The sequence below is a fragment of the Mastigoproctus giganteus genome, chromosome 3 (genome assembly GCF_048544385.1).
Source record: "Mastigoproctus giganteus isolate SK-2022 chromosome 3, ASM4854438v1, whole genome shotgun sequence".
NCBI classification, from domain to species: domain Eukaryota; kingdom Metazoa; phylum Arthropoda; class Arachnida; order Uropygi; family Thelyphonidae; genus Mastigoproctus; species Mastigoproctus giganteus.
The window spans coordinates 216,414,669-216,439,231 of record NC_143577.1 but is presented as its reverse complement, the minus strand read 5'-3'; the positions used below and the strand labels follow the sequence as shown (position 1 = coordinate 216,439,231).

General features: G+C 38.5%; 1 protein-coding gene across 1 annotated transcript in view; it reads left to right on the top strand.

The window, feature by feature from the left end:
* The first annotated feature begins 19,570 nt into the window (after positions 1-19,570).
* LOC150088709 (glycine receptor subunit alpha-2-like) overlaps positions 19,571-24,563 on the top strand; it is a 69,972-nt gene continuing 64,979 nt past the window's right edge. The window contains exon 1 of the mRNA XM_090370289.1: positions 19,571-19,640. Within this exon, the coding sequence (XP_090226415.1) occupies positions 19,579-19,640 (62 nt within the window). The 5' untranslated portion in view covers positions 19,571-19,578. The remainder of the gene's footprint in view (positions 19,641-24,563) is intronic.

Genomic DNA, 24,563 nt, shown 5'->3' with positions numbered 1-24,563 from the left:
GAGGGACTTTATTCAAAAATGGCAACATAGCACTGGCTGCCACGATACAGATACATCACTGCCAAAGATGGAACACAGGGAAGAGGTGGTCCTGAGTAGGAGATATGGCTACCCCTAATGTCGATGCAGGCTTTGTACCGCCTGTCCACACTTAGAACAATGTTGTTGATAAGTTCTTGCAGTAACATCATCCATTATCCTGTCAGTGCCATCTTCAGCTGGTGAGGATTTTCTGCTGGGTGTGGACGTGCCGCTAAGCGTCTCCCCAGAGCATCCTATATGTGTTCAATGGGATTTAGATCGATGGAAACGGGCAGACCAATCCATACGAACAATGTCCTCACTTTCCAAAAGCATATCAACAGCTGCAGTGCGATGGGGTGTGGCGTTATCATCCATAAACACTAACTCGGGGCCAATGGCACCTCGAAACAGACGCACATGGGGAAGGATTACCTCAGTACAGTAGGGTGCACCGGTTACAGTACCGCCTTCCAGTATCTGGAGTTGCGTACGTCCATCCAATCCATCCAAGATAACGCCTCCCCAGACGAGAACACCTCGACCGCCATATCGGTCTCTTTTAGTGATGTTTTTGGGGTGATACCGTGTGCCAACCTCTCGCCAGATTATCTGACGTCCAGAATCGCTGCTGAGACTGAATCTACGCTCATCAGTAAAGAGTACCTTAAGTAAAGATTTTGTGGTTGTAACCTTTAGAAATAGCGTTGGTCCTTAAATTTTGCACACCAGTGTTAAATTTAAAAAATTGTCTGAAACCATTGTATGGACAGTATTGATTTAATAAAAATAATGTTACAGGATTAAAGTTTATTTTCTTTCGAAAACATGAAAGAACTAACAGTAATTTTTAAAACAGACATTTTCACTTGAGTGGACCCATTGAAAGGTTTAAGCTTCCTCTGTATAACATAAGCGAAATAATAGTACACCTGAAAATATTTTAATTAGAAACTCAATAGAGTGCTGCAAAAAATAGTTTCACAATGAAAATGCCATTTTCGCTATCGATGTCATTCAAATGAAAGGTAGTAGTCACAGGTGTAGCAGTCGCAGGGAGACAGGTCAGGACTGTAGAGAGTGCCACAGCACTTTCCACCTATAGTTGTAACACTCTGTTCAGCTTAGATGTCAAAGGCTGTGTGAGGTTTTGCGATGTCATGGGGAAAGACAGGCATTGTATATCTTGGTAGACCACCGTTCCTTTAGGCGCTTGCAACACCATTGGAAGAAGTGGCATTTTCAAATAATTTCCTTCATACACCGCTACTAGACAGAGACAAATGTTTACTGGCTTTCTTCCTTTGCATTCAAAAGTGGCATCATCTAACTCTGGAGACATTTGAACATATCGATGTTTTTCACAGCACTCAAACTACAGTCATCGTCCTAAGATCATGAGTAACTTGTGAATACCTCATGGATACCTTGCATTACGTATCCTACACATGTACTTTCATTACCTAGGCCTAGAAGACGTCGTTATCTATTCAACGGGTGCGATTAGTAGTTCGCGCACGTTCCAACTATTTATTTCAAAAGTTCTGTTTAATTTGAATTATCTTAAGAATTTCGCTCTATCCGAATGTTCTGTCCCTTGGGATAGGTGGGGAGAGTATTGCATCTACCCATTTAGCAAGTGAGTATATGACATTCAAGGTGCGACTAAATTGAAACGAGAATCGTTGCTTATCAACGCCTTACTACTGTGCATGTCAACAACATTCATATCCTGCTGTAGCTTGTTTTTTTCTTGTACAGATCAGTTTTTGTTTCGTTGCAATCAGTTAAGTTTTGATTGAACTGTGCCTCTTAAGTGAATCAGTATTTTAATCCTTCGGCAGAAAAATGAGTGATTGTAATTTAGAGCAAAGAACTGTTATTAAATTTTTGGATTCAGTGATAACAGGAGATGAATCCTGGATCTTTCAGTATGATCGACAAAACAAGCGTCAAAGCATGCAGTGGCATATCCCTCTTCTCCCCGTTTAAAGAAAGCAAAAATGTCTCGATTAAAGATCAAGTCCATGTTTTTCGTTTTCTTCGATTGGTGTTGTTCGTCGTGAACTTCTCCCGCCAAATCGGACTGTTAATCAGATAATCTACACTGAGATTTTAGGAAGACTTCGTGAAAAAAGTTTGATAGAAATGGTCCAATTTATGGCCAGACAAATGCGCCGTATCATTCCTCTGTCGAGAGAGAGTTTTTAACGAAAAACAAGATCATAACATTGGAGCACCCGCCTTATTCTTCAGATCGCCGTATTGTATTGTATATATAACTGTCGGAGCGTGGCACCCAGACACACGTCTATCTCCACTTATACTTTTGCATCCACGTAGTACTACTACAAATAGGCCTGCAATATAATGATAATTAGTGTAATGTGTTGTTTATGTTGTTAGTAACAGGCCACCAGGGAACAGACACCACATAGGTGTCAGCTACCTGGTGGCCATCCCTGGCACTTAGAGCCTGACTTGGTTCTAATATTTTGTCTGTGCTTATTGCACTAAAAACCACGCACCCACCAGAGATAGTGCAATACTGGTGGGTGCCCACATTTCCACTCCTAGGCTGCCTACGCCTGGAAGCGCACAAAAAAAAAACGCTACCAAAGATACACGGAACTGGCAGATTCTGTAATTCCGCTCCCAAACTACTCTGATCAGGAGCCAGCAAAATAATAATAATAATAATAATACAATACAATACAATACAATTTATCAAGAGAATTCATTTACAATAAACGTTTACAATAATAATAATAATAATAATAATAATAATAATAAAATAAATAAGTAAAATAATAATAAAATTTTTAAAAAATATAATAATAATTTAAAAAAAATATATATATATATACTGTATATAAAAATAAATAAAATCCCTCCCCCACAAAAAAAGTGTACAGCTAAATTAGATAGCATCAGTAACAACTGGACGCAATCTCCTCTTACTAAAGACCCTTCTACAATATTCTTGAAAAACAATGAAATGTTTCTCAGGGGATCTGGCGTCATGCAACTTTTTTTTCTCTTCCCGAAAATTAAAATCCGCCTCAAAGGAAAACGATTTGAGGTCTTAGCAGATATTCAGAAGAACACACCGCAGCATTAAAGGCGGTATATTCCGAGGACTTCAGCTGCTGTTTTAGATCCTGGAAATCGCGAATAGTGCACTGCATAGGCGTGGCTGGAGAGTACTTTGACGGTGGTATTTAAAATAATAAATGATTTTAAAAATATTTCTCGTTCCTTTTTAGCTGCACCTCGTATAACTAAAATTGTCTAGAATCTCAAAATGATATAATAAAAGGTGTTAATACGCTGATGTCGTTTTTAGGCTACATATTACAGCTGAACCCGTCTTTGAGTGAATGTTATTTCAAACCAAACAATATTACTGAATGCGAACCTTAGTACTATACCAATATTTTACCTTTAGAATAATTATTATATCCAGCAAAAGTCGTTATTTTCTGTTAGAATAATTACTATGTCTATGGAAGTAATGATCAATACCAAGCATTGGAACGTAGAGTCATAAATTTAATGGTCCCGGTAGGAAGGCATATTCCTCCCTTTTTCCAAATTATTTATTTATTGTTAAGCTTTGTTTCCAATGGAAACATTGTTTTTCCTGACAAGGCTTCCTATCCCCCCCCACAACCGGCGAACATTTTCTTCCCATAAATAATTGGGCTCTTACAATTATCAAAGCTCAGCCAATGTGTTCTGCTTCCAGGTTACAGATGAAACTCTGAGCTGATAGCAAACATACAACGTATAATAACTTATAAATTATTTTCAAGTTACCAGAAGGCATTATCTCTTTCCAGCTCAATAAGAGATTCTGAGAGATCTTTGTTTCGTATCCCATTTTGAAAAATACCATCGATATTTTATTAGACTGCTATTAAATAGACAAACGATAACAGAGGCAATAAGTAAAAGATTATCCTTTTAGTTTTAATGAATTTGAATTAGACAGTAGTTCTTTTAAACATTCTCTGTTTATAGCAATGTTCTTTGTTTGCTGTATATTCACATTAGCTTCAGCATGCAAGTTTGCTATCAACAACATCTCAATTATATGAATGACCGAGAAAGTATACACAATCGAAGTTTAATCGGCAGCAGGAAATATTCCTTCACTTTTTCTGAAAAAGAACTAGATTCCTCCAGCAAAAACTTGCTATTCCCCACAGTCTTGTTTCACTCAGATATATTATAGGATATTGTATTTTTCCACCTCAATGAGTAAGCTGTAAAATGACAAACTGGGCCAATTTTATATACTGCATAAACAATAGTAAACTATTTTCAGAGAGCACTAGGAGTTTTATTTCACCTTTAGTTTAAAATTGAAATATTCTTTGAACTTGCTTGCTTGCATACTGGTCTTCTTTCTTGAATTCTTATAGATACGAGAAATACACTGCCCCACAAAAATATTTGAGACATGTAGGCCCACTTAATTAAGTCCTTAAGACAAAAGTTCCGACCAAAACTTAATGCATTATTAAGGACTCCAAAGGGGAAATTTTAACAGAGGAGAACAAAATCAAAGGAAGATGGAAAGAATACTGTGAGCAGCTCTTCCGAGCACCTGCTAGCACTAATGATCTGCCACCCCCTTTTCAAGAGTGTGATCATGAACCAGTACCACTGAAGGAAGAAGTCGAAAAAGCCATCAGAGAACTAACGTGTGGCAAGTCACCTGGAATTGATGAAATCCTTGCGCAATTGATTAAAACTATAGGTGTGAAGGGCGCCGAGTTTTTTCATAAAATGATTATAAAAATTTGGGAAACGGGACGGTGGCCATCAGATTGGAAGCAATCAATTTTCATCCCCTTACAAAAAAAAAGGAGATCTGAAAATGTGCTCAAATTACAGGGCTATTAGCCTAATTTCTCACGCTAGCAAGATTCTTCTTAAAATCATATTAAACAGAATCTCAAGAAAACTTGAAGAAGAAATGCCAGAAGAGCAAGCAGAATTCAGAAGGGGTAGAGGAACCAGAGATCAGATCTTAAGTCTACGACTGATTATGGAAAAATGCAAAGAATTCAATGTTCCAGTCGTTTTGTGTTTTATAGATTATGCAATTTGATTGTGTTCAACATGAGAAACTATGGGAAACGATGACTATTATGGGTTTCCCAATCCACATAACTCAGCTGATTAAGCTACTGTACCAGGAACAGGAAGGAACTGTGAGAACGAATATGAACATGGGAAACACGGAAACATTTTTCACAATAGGTAACGGTGTCAGGCAGGGCTATATTTTGTCACCTTACCTTTTTAATCTTTACGCCGAAGATATCATGCGTGAAACTTTGAAAGATTTAGAGACTGGCATCAAAATTGTAGGACTGAAGACAAACAACCTTCGTTATGCAGATGATACTGTGCTAATCTGTAATTCTAAGGATCATCTTAAAGAAACTCTGAGGAGAGTATGTGAAGCAAGTAAGAAAAAAGGATTGTTTCTGAATGTGTGTAAAACTAAAATTATGATGATTGGTGATAATCTCGGTTCCAGTAAAGTGAAGGTTAATGGGAAAGATATCGAAGACGTTGATGAATTTGATTACTTAGGGTCAAGAATAAATAAAAATAGTGACTGTTCAACCGATGTAAAGAGACGACAGGCAATTGCTAAAACGTTGGTCACTGATCTGATGAAATTATGGAGAGATCATGATCTGCCCCTAAAAATGAAACTGAGAATCATTGATTCGTTAATTTTTCCAGTTGCCACTTATGGATGTGAAGGATGGAATCTGAAAAGAGTTGACAGGAAGAAAATTGAGGCATTTGAAATGTGGTATTACAGGAGAATACTGCGTATTTCTTACATGGATCAAAGAACAAATGAGTAGGTATTGAATAAAATTGGCAGGCCTAAAATTCTTCTTCATAGCATCAACAAAAGAAAACTCAAGTTTTTTGGTCATATAGTAAGAAGGGAAAACTTTCTGTTGAAGAATATAATGGAAGGAAAAACCGAGGGGAAGAGGTGCAGAGGAAGACCTGCAACTAGGTGGAAGGATAGGATCAGTGAACTTCTGGGCATGACACTTTGCGATGCTGCTCGTATAGCACACGATCGATGCAGTTGAAGGAATTTGTTGGTGGCCACAATAGCTCCTCAGGGAGCTATGTGACTAGAAGAAGAAGAGGTTCATTATAAGCGGCAATGACAGAGACAATCTAGAGAGGTATGGATTCGACTAGGTGTCTACAGGTGTTCCGGTTCTACTCTTCTTACGATTATCTTAGTTTATTCTAATTATTATTATTAAGTCCGATCATTCAAACATGATTCTTCCCAGGACAGCAAAAAAATGCTAGTATAGCGATTAACATACTAAAATACTTTCATTTTAATTAATCAATTTTAAAAATGTTTCTATTATAATACAATGTTACAATGTATTTCATATTAATTAACCTATCAGAAATCATGGGGCACTTGTAGTTATAAGCAAAACACGTCACATGTGTTTTGCTTATAACTAATTCACAAAATTTAATGTGTTGGACCACATTTTCTTGTAATGATTGCTTCAATGCGTTGAGAAAGACTTTCTATTAATTTCTGGCAGAAAGTTGGTGGTACTGTGTTTCATTCCTTTAAAACATTCGTGAGTTCCCCTAATGAAAAACGGCTGGCCTGGCTTTGCCTAATTTTTGTTACAGTTCATCCCAAAGATAGTCAACTAGGTTGAGGTGGAGATTCTGTGCTGGCTACCATAATATTCCGATGCTGCTTTTTTTCAATCCACGCATGCACAATCCTTACTTGGTGAAATGGAGTGTTGTCGTGTTGGTGGGTGGGGTAAGGGCTGCCTTCCATAAACTGTCTGAATGCAGGAGGAAAACAGAATTACGCAGAATTCATCATTCCAAGCACTGCGACCAGCGATGTTGTGGTGATGGTGGTGGTGGTGGTGTTTTCTGGCGAAAGGGCTATTTTGGTCATATTGCGCCTCCCAAATCAATTGATTTTCTATATAAACTGCTTGAGCAGCAGTTAGAAACGGTCATACATTTTTATGTTTTAAGAAGAAAAAGAATTCAGAGAGATTTGCTTCTTTACCTATTATGCTATTCAGAGAGAGAGAAGTTGTAGATCTGAAATGAAACTAAAAGTCGTTCGTCTCAATCTGCTTGCAGGAAACGATCCTCCGCAGTGTGCATACTGCGGAGAATCGTTTCCTGTAAGCGATAGAGATGTGTGAGGTGAGTGTGACCTATACGAGTTCTGGCTGAGATTACTTCTTCTTTTCTATTTTTACGAAGGCTAGAAGTCCATAATTGTGGTTCAGGTTTTATTTGAAATAGCTTGTTACATCCATCAGACTGGAAGGAAAGTAGCGTTACTTTTTGCTCCACAGGGCCGATTTCCATTAGTCAGCAGTCCAGGTTCGGTGTGCTTTCTATCATGCCAATCGATAGTGTGCTTCTTTTTTTTTTTTTTTTTTTCTTTTTTTGCTGCCAACAGTTTGTGGGCTGCATCTCTTCCACGAAAATGCATGACATGCAGCTCTCCATGTGTCGTGGAAAACACTTATAGATTTGACTGTTGCTGCTTGTAACCCCAAACTGAAATTCTCTTGGGTCTGATGGTGGATAACATAACCAACCGTCTCACGGTGTGCGACTCCTATCAGTCAAAATTTTATGCATACCCGGTCGTTTCTTGTGCTCACTTTCACTTTGCATTTCAATTTATTCAGAAAGGTGATCATTTCTCGGGTTAGGAATGGTTAATTCCAAGTCAGTAGCACGCACAGACATCAAATGAGTGGTTAAGCACGAAATATATCAGCACACGCGTTTAAGTGGACAGTAGTTCAAGCCTACGTGACTCTAAATATGATTAACAATTATATTCATAGTCGAAGTGATTAATAAACTTCTGGCTCAGTGGTCCCGCCTGAGTAAAAACAGCACATTTATTTTTTACTCTGAAACCCTATTAGCGCTTGCGTGCACGTACACGTAAGGGCTAATACGGTTTCTGAGGAAAAATCATATGCTGCAGATTCTTTGTTTTTAATAAATTCAATACATTCAAAAGGATACACTGCTGGGCCACTTTATTAGGATTACAGAGATTTGGGCTATATGCAATAATCAATGCAAAAAAAAAAAAAAAACATTTTTCTTTAAGAAAACCCCAAACACGAAAGGTATTAGAACCTATAGTACTTAGTATCATGCGTGGGTTGATGGTTGAGAAGAAACTTGTTGAAACTACCCTCCATAAAGTATCTGAACATCCTGTTTTCGCAGTCTATTGGATCTCCCTGGATAAGAGGATTCTCCTTATATCCTGAAAGGTCGAATAGACTGCCGGTCTATAAAAGAGGCTTATGAGACATACAAGTTACTCTTTCTCGTCATGGCACGTACAGTAGATAGAGCTCAGTGATTTTTAGAGGGGTATTATTACGGGAGTTGTTGGAGGTCATATTGCTGGAATGTCGATTCGTGCAATTGCTGACAGTCTACACCAGTGGCGCCCAACTTACGGCCCGATTCGGCCCGCAATTAATTTTTATACGGCCCGCGCGGAAAGTGAACTAAAACAGCGTTTTAGAGAGTCATCCCACTGCGTGTACAGCCATGAAAGCGTCGAGCTCGACTTTCATTCCGTGGCTGAGTTAGTCGGACTCAGGCGTAGATAGCAAGGTTTATTCCCCGGTAACTCGGGTTTTTCGTCAGCAAAATAGGCAAATCAACCAGACAACACACGCAATTTACAGAGAGAACACACAATGCACGGCAGATGAATTTAATTATTCGAGTGGCCTAAAACTAATAGTTTGGTTTTTGGTTTGGCCGAGCTAGACTGTATCAAACGTGTGCATATGGTTCAGTGCCGTCATATGTACGCTAAATACAGTTATGTTCATATCAATCTTTTCATATCGTAAAATTCTACTATTTTGATATAACTTGTTAATTGTATTGAATTATTATGAATTTGTATTGAATTAAAAAAATCATCCTTAAAAATGTTCCAAAAGAGGAAAATCAATTTGAAGTGTCGTGTTTTTGATCAAAGGTGGACTGAAGACTATTTCTTCATTGATTACCACGAAAAATCAGTGTGTTTGGTACGTAAGGAGACTGAGTTTTCAAAGAATAATTTAAAACGATATTTTCATTACAAGCATAAATCGGCGCCTCCGTAGCCAGGTGGGAAGGAGCAGCAGTGCGTAGCAAACGCTTCTTGATTAGACCGGGGTTCGAGCCCGTCACCACCAAATACGGAGGATGCGGAAAGGTCAGGGAATGACCACCGCATATCCCGGAGCAATATGGCCTTAGTTGCTAATGTTCCTAAAAAAAACCAAATAACAATAATAACAAGCATAAATCTTTGATCAACATAAAGAAGTGTGGCGAAGAGCGAACTGTTCTGAGTTACAAAAAGAATTAAGAAAACAACAAAACACACAGAAAACGTATCAGTCAAGAAATTGCCAAGTCGATAGGAGGGGGAGATTTTGATATGACTACTGAAGCCCTCGTGGGTAGCACAGTTGATAGAATTGCCCTCCTCCCCACACCGGGTGGAAACGACCTAAGTTCGAATCCCGTCGATGATGTAGGAATTTTTATGGGTCTTTTTCACAACGTGGCTGAGTTACTCGGTCTCAGGCGAGGTTAGCATGGTTTCTTCTCCCGGAAACTCGGGTTTTTCGTCCAGCAAAATAGAAAATCGACCCCGGAACACACGCAATTTATATACAATATACACAGAGCAACATGGCCTTAGTCGCCGATGCTCCTAAAAAAAAAAAAAAGTATGATTACTGAAGAATTATTGATAGAAAAAGAGGCTGGCGAAGCGAATTTGGCGAAATTGGTATTGGAGGCAAATCAAATAAATTTAGAGGATGAAAGCGCAGATAAATTCTGAAGTCCCAAATTTTACACTAAAAAGTATATGGGAAGGCAGAAAGTTAGCCGAGCAATTAGAATATTATTTTTTGGATGCAGAATCTTCGACTGAAAGGAGCACAAAGTTCAAAAGGGAGCTTCAAAAATACTTAGTTCCATACAATTAAATTTACAAAGATCTATCAAGCAAAAGCAAAAACAACCCAGAAAAATGATTTTTTTTAAAGAGAGCAGAAAATACACGAAATCTGGAATGGTGTATTTTTGTCAGCGTTTGGAACGTAATCACCCTTTTTGTAATTATGTTCTTGTGATCACGAGATTTTATAGGAACCTGACTACCCTGTTATACGAGGGGTATCTGTATATTGACTGCGAAAATAAACTACAGTACTTTAATTCTACAAGACATCTGAAGATTTGTCAATTCCTACTTAGGTCAACAAAGAAAAATTTTATTTTAGTTACTTTTTATTAAATAATTACAATTAATATACATATGACAGAATCACAATATTAAGTGGCAAAATAGAAAGCAATTTTCCTTTCTATATATGGTGTTGGACTATTATTTTTATTCACATGTTTCATTTTCCATTTTACCCAGAATGAAAAAAGAATCTGAAAAAGAAATTTTTTTCCAGCGATCTACACGCTTCGCCACTGACGGTATTTATTCCTAAATTTATATCCTGCTAAATATCTTATATAAGAGAAATTTTTTCTCCCATATAAAACTAAAATTAATTAATTAAATTTAATTAATGAATTAATATTTGAAAAAACTGTATTAACATCAAGTGTCATCCACTACAAGTTTAAAAAAATTTATTTGAACTTGAGTGGATGAATAAAAAGTATTTTATTAACGATTGAAAATTTGAACAAGATATATAAATATATATAGGGAGCGTGTGAACTAATAGTAGGAATTGAAAAAGAAACAGAATAACAGACGAGCATCTTCATTCTGTACTGAGAACTGGCGTCAAAAATTTTCAACCAAATTTTGAACAATTACCTAAAAATATTCAGCCTTAATCATCTCATTCTGATCAGTTTTAAGATGGAAGAGGCCTATACCTTATCAGCAAAAAACAGAGCTAAATGCCAAAAAAAGTTAACATCGAGTCTTCAAAATGAGTGCTTTGGATGCTAAATTTTCTTCTATTTCCGCACCTAAAATAAAAATGGTTTCGCTTTACCTGTGTCATTCTACCCACTACACGTTTTGTCACCTTAAGCAGTGCATGAAATAACCACTTTTAAGTGGTTATTTCATGCACTGCTTAATTAAACTAAATGGCTTGGGAACTAGTTCAAGTCTTGTCGAGGATTGGAGGAATTTTCTGAAGTCTGCTTCAATCGAGGTTGTAGTTAGTCAATCTCAGGTGAAGGGAGTAGGGTTTCCCCCATGAATTATTCAGGAATTTTCAGCCCGCACTACTTGCAAATTGGACCATGAACACACACACGCACATCTAGAGATAAGGATAGGGGTTACTCCGGAGATTATTAAATAATCTCTCTATATATTAAAAAAGTTTTCCTCCGGGTGATATTTATTCGCGCCAATGGGAGAAGAGGGATGTGAGTGATGCGTGCAAGTGGGCCGGGATTAAGTCACTACAAATGCGCAGGTAAATAATTACATAAGCGATTTCCTGATTAGATTTCGATCAGTGCGTTATAATGTTAGTATAATTACGAGAGGGATGTAGAAGATTACTCCGTCATATCTCTACATTTTACGTGAGACAAAACGGGAAATAAATGGCGTCGACGTAAAAATGTGTGTAAAGTGGTCTCTCGGTTGAACAGCATCTCACAGCAAGATGTCGGGGTTTCATTCGAAATTATTGCTACGCGAAGCGAAACATCTAAGCCTAAGGTGTTTCGAAGACGTGAGAACTGTGAACGGAATAGTGTACGAGACTTTTCAAGAAGCCATTCGAGAGGCAGGTGTAAGCAAATCGGTCGATCATGTGAAGGAAACTTTTTCCGAAGCGGCTTCAGTAATGATGCCGAGCAGGTTAAGACATTTATTTCGTATATTTGATATTGGCTGGGGGGTTGGCAAGCGAAGCGACCAGGGGGCAAAGGCCCCCTAGTAATTATTATAATTATTATTACCATAGAATAAGACTGATAAAATTTCGTTACTAACCTCGAAATTTCTGATCTTTCTGGACCTTTTCAGCAATCAAGTCTCACTTTTGAATTTACGCTGCACGGTAACATGACTGTTACCGAAAATGTTTTATCAAACTAACGTAACTGTTAGTTTGATAAAACCTTTTCATTACAGAAAATCAATCCGCTCAGATCCTCGTGGGTAGCACAGTTACAGGATTGCCGTCCTGCCCACACCGGCTGGAAAAGACCCGAGTTCGAGCCCCTTGATGAGGAGAGGAATTTATGGGCCTTTTTCACAACGACTAACGTGCTGAGTTAGTCGGTCTCAGGCGAGAATAGCATGGCTTTTTCTCCAGGCAACTCGGGTTTTTCGTAAAGCAAACAGAAAATTTAGTCGCTGATGCTCCCAAAACCCTACTATAACAATAATCCGCTCAGTAAGCCCAGCTGAGCTCTTGCTTACCGAAATTTCCTGTCACAGTGCATCACCAACTGGTAATAAAAAAAAAATATAATAAAATACGTATTCTATGTGCTTAATGCCACCAAACTCACTAATACTGATACATACATCAAAATATATAGACATTTAAAATTGTTGCGTGTTTTTTGATGACTGTATATTTATTTCCCTCACTCTAATTTATATAGTCAACAACAAAACTGGGGGCATGAGCACGCAATATAGAAAGATTATTACCAATTCTCCAAACAAACCTGTATGTCTAAAAATAAATAAAATAACAAATCATATATAAAATAAAGATAATTGTTTTTTTTTTTTTTTTTTACGGGGTAATATGTTCATAGTTTTAGGACAACTAGACGGCGCGGCAAAATTGCGGAGATGTAACGAAATCGAATTTCAGACCCAACAGAGATAATGACGCCAGTGAGACACATACATACTCAAATATTGATAAAACCGTTGTTTACCTCCAATGATAGCACATTGATTACTACCACATCGTGTATGAAAAGACAGTTTTCGCGTGCCGTCTTCCACTTCTGTCGGCGACTGGACTTCTATCAGTGAAGGTAATGTGAATTATAATAATTATTATAATTATTATTACCATAGAACTGGATTGATCAAATTTCTTTACTAACATCGAAGTTGTTGATCTTTCTAGACCTTTTCGGCAACCAAATCTCACTCTAAACGTACGCTCCACCGTAACATGACTGCTAGTTTGATAAAACCTTTTCACTGAAAACAAAATTGCGCCGCTGGTGATGTATTCCATTTTTTGTACCGAATTTTCCTGCTACGGTGCATTACTAAAAAAATTAATGGCACCAAACTCACTAATGCCAGCGCAGTAGATGAAAATTTAAATACAGACATTTAAAATTTTGCGTCTCTTCATGACCCTGTATGTTTCTTGTCTCAACTGCTGCTGCTGCTTGATTGGTCGTCACTTAACAAAAACTGCGATGTTTGCCCATCCTTATAGGAAAAACGTTTATTATAAATATACTATAGAACTGCTAGTGAATATACACAATATTTTGTTCGTAGTAGTGAACTACAACAGTAATATAAAGGGCATCGATTTAATTGTATCTCGTATTGTGACTACCTTTACAACAAGTTACCATGATATTGCTCTACCTCGAATAAGTAATGCTTCACCAATGAAGACGACTATTGTTACTTATTTTCCAATAAATGTGCTAAGGCTGTTCAAGAGAAGGATGTTGCATATCGTAATTGGCTACTTTCTAATTCTTCAGTTTCATTTTCTGTCTACACCAAAGCTCGCAACAATTGTAAAGCAGTTATTAATCAGTCCAAACTAGAGTTTGAACGGACTAAGAGCAGAAAACTTGCTTCTTGCCCTAATGGTAGCCGAGCGTTCTGGTCTCTTGCCAAAGCTATTGACCGCAACTTTTGCCTATTTCTGCTTCCACCTCTGTCCAAACCAGATGGTTCTGTTGTCAGTTCAGCCAAGGATAAAGCTGACCTGCTTGCATCCCATTTTTCTTCCAACTCATGTATTAATGATCTTGGTAAAACACCTCCCACCATTCCCAACACGCTCCATTCAATGCCTCCTGTGGTCTTCCGTCAAAAGGATGTCAGAAGGATTTTGACGAATCTTGATGCTAAGAAAGCTCCAGGTCCCGATGGTATTTCTCCACTTGTTCTCAAAACCTGTGCTCCTGAACTTACTCCTATTCTTTGCCGCCTTTTTTCACTTTCTTATTCCAAAGGTGTTTTTCCTTCTGCTTGGAAATTTGTTCATATTCACTAGTTCCTAAAAAGGGTGACAAATCCCTCCCATCCAATCATCGTCCCATTGCAATTACTTCTACTCTTTCTAAAGTAATGGAGAAATCAATTAACCGCCAACTCTAAAACTACCTAGAAACCTTCCGTCTGATCAACGATCGCCAGTATGGATTCCGTCAGTGTCTATCCACTGGTGATATTCTGGCTTATGTTACCCATTTATGGACTAATTCAATGGAAAGGTTCGGTGAAACACAAGTAGTTGCTCTTGACATCTCAAAGGCTTTCGATCGTGTTTGGCATAAAGGTCTTCTAAACAAGCTTCCATCTTATGGTTTGCCAACTGTTTTTAGTAATTGGTTATCCAGTTTTCTCTCTGATCGCTCACTGAGGGTGATGGTAGATGGCTCTCTGTCTTCTAACTTCTCGACTAATGCCGGTGTCCCCCAAGGTTCAGTTCTTTCCCCCACTCTTTTCCTCTTGTGTATTAACGACCTTCTTCCATTGACTGGAAATCCTATCCATAGTTTTGCCGATGATAGCACATTGCATTCCACTTTCCATTTTGAGAAATCTTGCCCTGCTCAATCAGCTTCAACTTCTCGAAAATCTGCTACTAATTACTTAAATGCCGATCTTTAGGTAATTCTTCAGTGGGGCAAAGACAACTTAGTTGATTTCAACCCTTCTAAAACTCAGTCTTGTCTTATATCTCGCAAAAAGGATTCTTCTGCTCCTATGCTTATCTTTAGTGACACTCCGATTTCTAGGCAAAATGATATATCTCTTTTGGGGATTACCCTGACTTCTAATCTGTCTTGGCACAAGCACATTACAAATATTGCTTCCTGCATCTAAAAAAGCTTGGTTTTCTCTTTCGCTCTCAGCGTTACTTTTCTTCCAAACGACTACTCACTCTGTATAAATCGCAAATCCGCCCTGCCATGGGATATTGTTCCCACATCTGGGGTGGTGCCCCCGAAACCTCTCTCAGGCTTCTTGATTCCATTCAGAAGAGGCAGTTAGGTTAATTAATGATTCATCTTTAACAGAGTCTCTCCACTCGCTGTCTCATAGATGCACTGTTTCTGCTGCATGCCTCTTCTACAGATACTTCCATGGGCACTGTTCTTCTGAATTGGCTTCTATAATTCCCGCTCTATCTTTCAAAACAGTCCGAACACGTGCCTCCACCAGCCAACATCCATTTACTGTCCAACTTCAAACTCACAGAACCAACTTTTCATCTTCCTCGTTTATTCATTCAACTGCCGTTTTCTGGAACTACCTTCCTTCATACGTATTTCCTAAAAATTACAGTCTACAGAAGTTCAAGTCCAATGTCCAGAAATATCTTCTTTCGTCTTCTCAACCTCCAACCCAAGCACGGTACTAAGTGCTATAGGTTCTAATACCTCTCGTTTTTGGGGTTTACATAAAAAAAAAAAAAAAAATCTCCGAGGATACCACCACGCAGATGCCACCGTTTCAAGGCTTATTTGTATATGTGTGGGATAATAGCTCTATTATCCACTTGTCCCTATCAGACTTAGAAAAGCAAAAAAGTAGAGGGAAAGTAATAGGAACGGAAGAAGAAAAGAAACGATGTAGAAGAATGACAGGGACAGTAACTCCTTAAATGGGCTATGCTTCACCAGTAGGGAAGCCTGTTGTTACTTATTCTCGGAAACTCCCGGCAGCATCAGGCTCCTCCTGATGACTGTTTCAACGCGTATTGGCCTATCCTCGGTGGGCGGGTAGGACCCCAGTGTTACAATCATGCCAACCAAGTTGCGAAGTATAATTCCACAATATGAGAGATGACAAATGTTATACACGGTAATAGTACCAGAAAAATAAATGCTTCATAAACTGCGAATTTGAAATTCACTATAGAACTGACAATCTATATACACAATACTTTGTTCGCAGTAGTGAACTACAACAGTAGTGTAAAAGCACACTATTGCTGTAGTTCACTATTAGAACTACAAGTTAACTATTAGAACTTTTATATCGGTAGTGTAAAAGCACACTATTGCTGTAGTTCACTATTAGAACTACAAGTTAACTATTAGAACTTTTATATCGGTAGTGTAAAAGGCATCGATTTGTCTTTTACACTACCACAGTAGTAAAAAGCACAATACAATTGTAGTTCACTACTACGAACAAAAGATTGTGTATATACAATGGAAGTTCTATAGTGAATTTCAAATTCGTAGTTTATTACGCCTTGTGCGTTTATTTTTCTAGTACTATTACTATGTACGCCATTTGGCATCTCTCATATTGTAGAATAATACTTCACAACTGGGTTGGAATGATTGCAACACCGGGGTACCTATCCTCCTGGTGACCGTTTCAATAAGCCTTGAAACGGTCACCAGGAGGAGCCTGACTCTGCCCGGAGTTTCCGAGAATAGGTAACAGTCTTCCCTACTGGTGAAGCATAACCTATTTGAGGAGTTTATGAGTGGTGTGAGTTGAAGGAGTTACTGTCCCTTTTATTCTTTTACACCGTTTCTTTTCTTCTTCCGGTCCTATTATTTTCCCTCTACTCTTTTGCTTTTCTAAGTCCAACAGGGAAAAGTGGATAATAGAGCTATTATCCCACACATATACAAATAAGCCTTGAAACGGTGGCATCTGCGTGGTGGTATCCTCCGAGAATAAGTAACAATTGTCTTCTTCATTGGTGAAGCATTACTTATTCGAGGTAGTGCAATATCATGGTAACTCATTGTGAAGGTAGTCACAATACGAAATGCAATTAAATCGATGCCTTCTACACTACTGTTGTAGTTCACTACTACGAAAAAAATATTGTGTATATACACTGGCAGTTCTACAGTGAATTTCGAATTCGTAGTTTACTACGCCTTGTGCGTTTATTTTTCTAGTATCATAAATACACTGTAAATAACTTTATTATACATCGGGTTTCTAAGCAAAGAGATTTGGGGATTCTGTTCGCCTCTAATGATTCTTTAAGTGCTCACATTGCACAAATTTACAGACCGGCCTACAAGTTGGTAGAAATTAGTGAAGATTTTCAGTTTGACAATGCGACTATACTCGGCGCCACCTTAAGAAAAAGGTATCGCTGCTATCCTCCGTTACTCTGATTCTTCCTATGAAGTATTAGGAAGAATTATTAGCAATGACCACATGGTGCAAGGAAGCCTATGGCTTATGCTGCACCAGCCAAAAAATAATAATAATAAAATAAAATAACAAAAACAAATAAAATAAAATAACAAAAAACAAATAAAATAAAATCATAATAAAAGAAAAGGAAATAGACAACCTATGCGTTTCCCTCCTCCCGTAGGTAATTATCCATCTGACCTTTGAATTTCCCCAAACTGTCAGCCTCTACACCCATGTATGCAATTTATTCCAGTAATTTATAACTCGCTGACTAAAATAAAACTTCCTGCAATTCAATTTTGACTGAATTGCAGGAACTACTGGAATATTCAGTGCCTATCTGGTCCCCGGGTAGCATTACCAACATTCAAGTTCAGTAGGAAAAGACACAACATTACCAACATTCATGTTCAGGTGAGGATACAACAAAAATTAATTCCTGCCCTGTTGAGGACTGATGGAGTTCCTCCCTTTCACTGAAGATTTTAAGTGATTTATTTACAAAGATATTCTTCATCGCCGTTATAGAACAGCCAAGTTTTAATAAAATTAATATTTTTATATTAGCGGTTACATCACAATATGATAGGAATCGACCATGCTGCACATTGAATGTCAACCCACAATAAAACTTTCATTATTTTAATTTCTTTTTAGTAAAATGTAAGATGAAATTCAGTAAAAACAACCAGCTTTTAAAGTTCATTAACTATTGCAAATAAATTAAATTTAGTCATGTTTCTTGATCTTGTAGGTTTAGCTGAAGAAGTAACCCTACGGCTTAAGAAATTTAGTATAAAAGTATCGATAAAAGTTGAAATTTTTTTTTCTAATTCTGTCTTCGCTGTCGCAATTGTCTGGATGGATCTAACTAGCAAACTGTTTCCATAAGTTTAATAGAACAGCCAGACAATAGTACAGTAATTGCATCGCGTGCTACGACCATCCAGAAATATAAAGAAATGGCGTATTTAGAATTTCGATATATATTTAATGCGAAGGAACTAATGATAAATGCATGCAGTAACAGCATGCGAGCGGTATCAATATTTCCGAACACTCTTTCCATTTTGAGCTTCCTGTTTATTTTCAAGGACTCCAGTGACAAACGTGATCGTTTGATAGAGACTGAAACTCTCAGAAAATAATAACTGTGCTGTACTACACTCAGGGTAGTGGAGAATGAAAAAGAGCTTGGGGTAATTGTGCAGTCAGATATGAAGTTTTCTGAGCAGTGCAGACAGGCTCATAGGGTCTTGTCAATGATATATAGGATTTTTTCTAGCAGGGATAAGGAAGTGATTATCCCCTTGTATAAGGCAATGGTCAGGCCACACCTTGAGTACTGCATACAGGTTTGGAAGCCTCATTTTAGGAAAGATGTTGAGCTACTACGAGTACAGCGAAGTGCAACGAGATTAGTGAGTGGAACAAAGGATTGCTGTTACCAAGATAGGCTTAAGTTCTGCAAATTGCAGCGTCTGAAGACTAGGCACCTGCGAGTTGATCTGATTGAGGTGTATAAGGCCTTGAATGGGTTGAGCAGGCTCAATTCTGATGGGATTCTTCCTCTTGCTCACATTACGAACCTGAGGGGGCATAAATTCAAATTGAGGAAAGACAATTGTAGAATAGATGTGCGGAAGTTTGCCTTTAGCCAACGGGTGGTTGATTGATGGAACAAGCTTCCATATGTCATTGTGGAAGATGACAGCTTAAATAAATTCAAGGCTGAACTAGACAAACTTTTGGAGTGAATGGATGGGTGAAACGGGAAGGGTTTTTTTTTTTTGGCTGATCTGTATGAACTTGCTTTCTTGCATCATATGCCTCTACTAATGCATAAGCTAAGCTTGCTTTCTTCCATCTGTCTCTACAAAACAACCTCATTTCAAAAACAACCTCATTTCTCATTTCAACCTCATTTCACTACAAAACAAAACAACCTCATTTCCCTCTGCATATTGCTTGAAATAGAGAAATAGAATATCCAGAGACAACATTCTGTTGTAAATGTAGATTTTTTTCATTTTATGCTGAAGTGCTGTTTGTCACACAAATCTAATTTATATTAATTAATTTTTCATTTTTCAGAGCTTTGAATGATTGTGACACCCCTTGCTATAATGTCGGCCGTTTTAATCCTTAGTTTACACTGCGACAGGTAAGTATTTTAGTGATTATTTCTTTTCTTTACATTTTAACGATATTTTAACTTATCGAGGCGCATAGATACAAAAATATATGGCTATTTAAATCATATTCTTCATTTAAGAATTAATTTCTGCGAATTGAGTTAATTAATTCTTTCAGAACTGTACAATACGATGCAGCATTCACAATACCTCCAGACTTTTGAAATTATATGAAAACGCAATGGCAGTATCAGAAAACAGTCACCATTATTTTTCCCGCTGATGACATGGCATTAAACTTTTTCGTTAGTGTTAAACCAGGATGCTTCCATGCACTAATGCATGTTTGCATTCAGGTTGAAAGATTGACTGATTGATTTTTTTGTAGCGCAAAAACAACAAGGTGATTTCATCGGTGATGATTTTGCGAAGCTGTACGAATGTAAAGAGAGTACATGCGATACATTTTGCATTCAACTTTTAATTCTCCAGAAACACATCGCGCGCGCACTTTTCGAAATTTGATATGATCATTTTTGTTATAGCAGCGTTTTTCAACCCGTTCTCCGCGAAATATTCAATCAAAAATTAGCGCTTATCCTACATTTTGATGTACTTTTAAATAAAAAGAAAGCATACTTACTCGCAACAATAAAAATGACAGCGAGAATAAATACGCGTAGTTTTTGGCAACTGTGCCAATCGAGACTCAGAAAAGTCTCAACAGATTCCTGACAATGGAAATGCTCGACAACGTACAGAAGATAGATGCAGATTACAAGAAGTTTATTGATGAAAAAGCCTATAGAAGGCGTATAATCAATTAACAATTCTCTTCATAACATTTGTTCCTTCAGGCTGTCACAAACATTCTCTCAGGGATGACAAGCTGCGCTTGCGCCTTTGGAGTCTGAAACGCTGATGGAACTGATATTCGGGTGACACTTCAATCAAGTGGATAGAATTTCAGCGAAGCCCGGTTGATCCGCGACAATCAAATCCTCTACTTGGACCTGCACGATGGTGCGACTGTTAGTAACCCAGGGTATAACACCCATGTGCAAATCCAGAAATACGGCACTTAACATCCTGGACATTACCACCCTACACATTTGGGTGGTCACATCTAGTATACTAAGCTAATTGGAGGCTAGAAGTGGTGAAACCCATGTCTAGTCTCCAGAGCAAAGCTCTGGCAATCACCCATCTCTTCCATCATACAGTATGATTGATGTCTTTTGAGATGAACCAGGAAAGATGTTGAGATGACGAGAATCATGTCGAGATCCAATCTTCCTTACATTTCAAACGTACAGCTCTAAAACGGTGGTCGTAGGTCGACTGCTAGATAGTCCACAGGAGCGAACGTATTGATAACTCTCTAGTAAGCATCCGGAGGCATCCAATGGACTCTAGCTACTAGAGTATAATGTCGTTCCCTCTACTCTGACAGTGACTGGAGGAAGTCCGAGTAGTGTGTACGCGAGGGGCGTTGTCGAGGCCACATTATGTCAACGAGCTGAGTATATTCTTGCTGTGTGTGTGTACGCCAGACCCAAAAATTTTATTACTTCATACATATCCTCCCCACCTTTTCTTATTACTGAATACATCACGAATAGTCAAACTAATATATAAACGTATCTAAGAAAATATCTAAACCTCTCAAACATTTCCTCGTTCATTTCATAAATATACGTGACCTCAGTTCCAATATCAATGACGTTCATTTCCACTTACAGTCTGACCAACTAAACCCAAACTATTATATTAGGCCACCCGAATATTTAAATTCATATGCCGTGCTGTGTGTCTTATGTTTATTATTTATTTATTTTATTAAATCTGTTTATTGCTCTGCCGAAGAGCCACTCCCTGGACAGCAGGAAGCTAGGGGGGGGGGTGATATTTACATACAGCGGTTAAGACAGGGACATGTGTCCGGCGGTTACATGGGGCACATGTATGCTTAACCCGAAAGGTACAGAACTTACAGTGTTTATTATTTTACATAATTGAAAGAATTATAGGATATTATTTTCTCAAAAGTGCTATAAATTACAAAACCATGAGAGAAATGTACAAAATATAGAGAAATGAGGCCGTCCTTCACCGGTTGTTGCACGTGGTATCTCTTCAATCTTGACTGTAATAGTGCTCACAGCCAGGCATCTTTGGAGTAGTAGATTCTAAGAGAGAGGACCAGTGATGGCTTCATTTTTTTTCTTTTCACCTATCTTTAACGGGATGCATTGTGGTGGCATTTTCCTTCGTGGCGTCTCATAAGTGTACGTTTGCATATGTGTCCTTTAGCTTCTGATGTCTGTATATATGCTGCTCGCAGATCTATCCAGGTCGATGGCTAGATTGTTCATCAAATCTACCGTGTTTCCTGGGAACATGCGTCTCAATTCTTTCAGGTTGTTGAAACTGATTCTGAGTGGGAGCCTTGGGTCCATTTGATTCCTTCCGGCAATGCGGGGAGTTTTTTATTAGATCAGTAATGTCAGGGGCGTCGAGTCGTCTTGTGATTAGTCTGGCAAGTGTAAGAAGGTTTGCTGCCACAATCTGTTGTTTCAACGGGGTGACTTCCAGATTTATGTAAACCTGAGCCCTTGCTGTGGGAGCAGAGGATCAAATGGTTGCGGCATAGAGAGGTATGGGATAGACACATCGGACAATATATTTCTTTACCAGGTCGGCGTCATTAATTCCCGTTAGTTCCTGGCGGATCGCCCACATAGCGGAGTACATTTTGGTTTTTGTCTTCAGGAGGTGAGCCTGGAATGTCAGCCCCTCATCACATACTAATCTCAGATCCTTGTGTGTTTTAACTTTCTGAATGGGTGATCCATTGATGGTGAGATTAATGTCATTGCGTGACTTCTTCCAGGTGAAGGACATTTGAGCTGTCTTTGCTTGATTAATCTGTAGTCCGATGGAAGTCAAATATTGTTGGAGGTTATGTATAGTTTTACTTGCCTGCAAGGTAGTGCTAAGAACCTGAGTTTGGTCAGAAGACGTGATATAATGTCTGTTAATTGCGTGTATTCTTTGGTCGATTTGTCTGTTTTGCTGGGCGCCTCCGTAGCCAGGTGGGCAGGAGCAGCAGTGCGTAGCACACGTTTCTTAATTAGACCGGGGTTCGAGCCCGTGACCACCAAATACGGAGGATGCGGAAAGGTCAGGGAATGACCACCGCATACCCCCAGAGCAACATGGCCTTAGTTGCTAATGCTCCTAAAAAAAAAAAAAAAAAACCAAAAAAACAACTTGTTTTGCTGGACAGAAAACCTCAGTTTCCTGGAGAAAAACCTTGCTATCTACGCTTCAGACCGACTAACTCAGCCACGGAGTAAAAAAAAGCCCATTAAAGTTCCTCGCGTCATCGATGGAATTCGACCCCGGGCCTTTTCCAGCCAGTGTGGGGAAGATGGTGATGATACCACTGTGCTACCCGCGCAGACCCACTTACAGTCTACTAAGCCCCACTTACTTTTCTTTGACAGAATCCCAATTATCGGTTGATTCAATCACTGCTCAATCACTTGTCCCAATTATTCGCTGTATGATTCCTTTTGCTTCAAAGATGGTACTCGTGCATACGTCCACTCTGACGTTCGCTGTCAAAGACTTAGTAATATGGAATCACCTCTTTTCGATCTTCTCTGGCTTAAAATGTCTCTATCTCATTTTGCTATCAAATTCATCTGTTGCCTTTATCAATTTCCCAACTGCACTAATCACTTGGAACTCTTCCGCTTTGTACCTTTGAAACTTGACCCTCTCCAGTCCAACTTTCTAAACAGTGAGATGATTATTTTCTTTAGTGGTTTTAATGTTCACAAGTCCACATGACTTCCATCTTCTAGTCACACGGACACAGCTGATCGAGATACTGAGGATTTGAGATCATCTATGATCATGATGATTATGATCAATTACTAATGATCTTGCACAGATTGTTCATTTACCTACCAGAATACCTAACAATCGTTGACACACAGACAATGATCTTGATCTTTTTCCCACGTATAACCCTTCCAAGTACACAGCGAGGTGAGTGGTCCTCTCTGAGCACCTCAGATCACAACTTAGTGATTCTTTATTAACAAAAACAACAAGCGGCCCCTAGCCAGAAACTGGCAAATCCGCTATGTACATACATAGATATATACATGTATATACAATGATACATATAATAATATATACATATAATCGTGTTAATTTCAATGTTGTAAGTGTAATAAACATCTAACATGTTCACACAGCAAATCACATCACGCAACTAATCAGAAGTATTAATTTTGGCACAGAAACCACAAGACAGCAGTCTTTTTCTGTCCTATGAAGAAGGAAAACCGCACCCACTGGAGGTAGTGCTATACCAATGGGTGTTAGCTAATCCTGTATCCACAGCTGCCCAAACTGGGGTACCAGCTTAAAAAAAAAAAAAAAAGTAGATGGCAGGCGATATCAGTTTTAAGAAATATCGATAGACATTGCAGGTGTTGGGTTGGTTCCTTGTTGTTGATATGTTGATAAACTTAAGAAGAGTTGCTTTCTTTTGGTGAAAACAGCAGAGCAGAATTGTTGTAGAGCTGAGAACGATTGAGAATTTTCAGTCAGCACCACTTCATTTCCTTCAGAGAAATTGCTGACAACAGCCTGGATTGTAGATCTGTCGTCGTGGTACAGGCTGCAGCGATACAGAATATGCGTCCAGGTTTCCTCAGCACCACACAAGCAGAGATTGGTGTCAGACAAGCCAAATTGAAATAGTTTGGAGTTGATGGAGCCGTGCCCGGTAGGTATATACAATGTTGTTAGGCTGGGAGAAAACCATTGGCGGACGTTCTTGTTGAGAGGGAAGGTAACTGCAGGAACAAAAGAGCGGGTGACTTGACCAGTAGTACTGGAATCCCATCGTGATTGCCACACACTGATAAGTT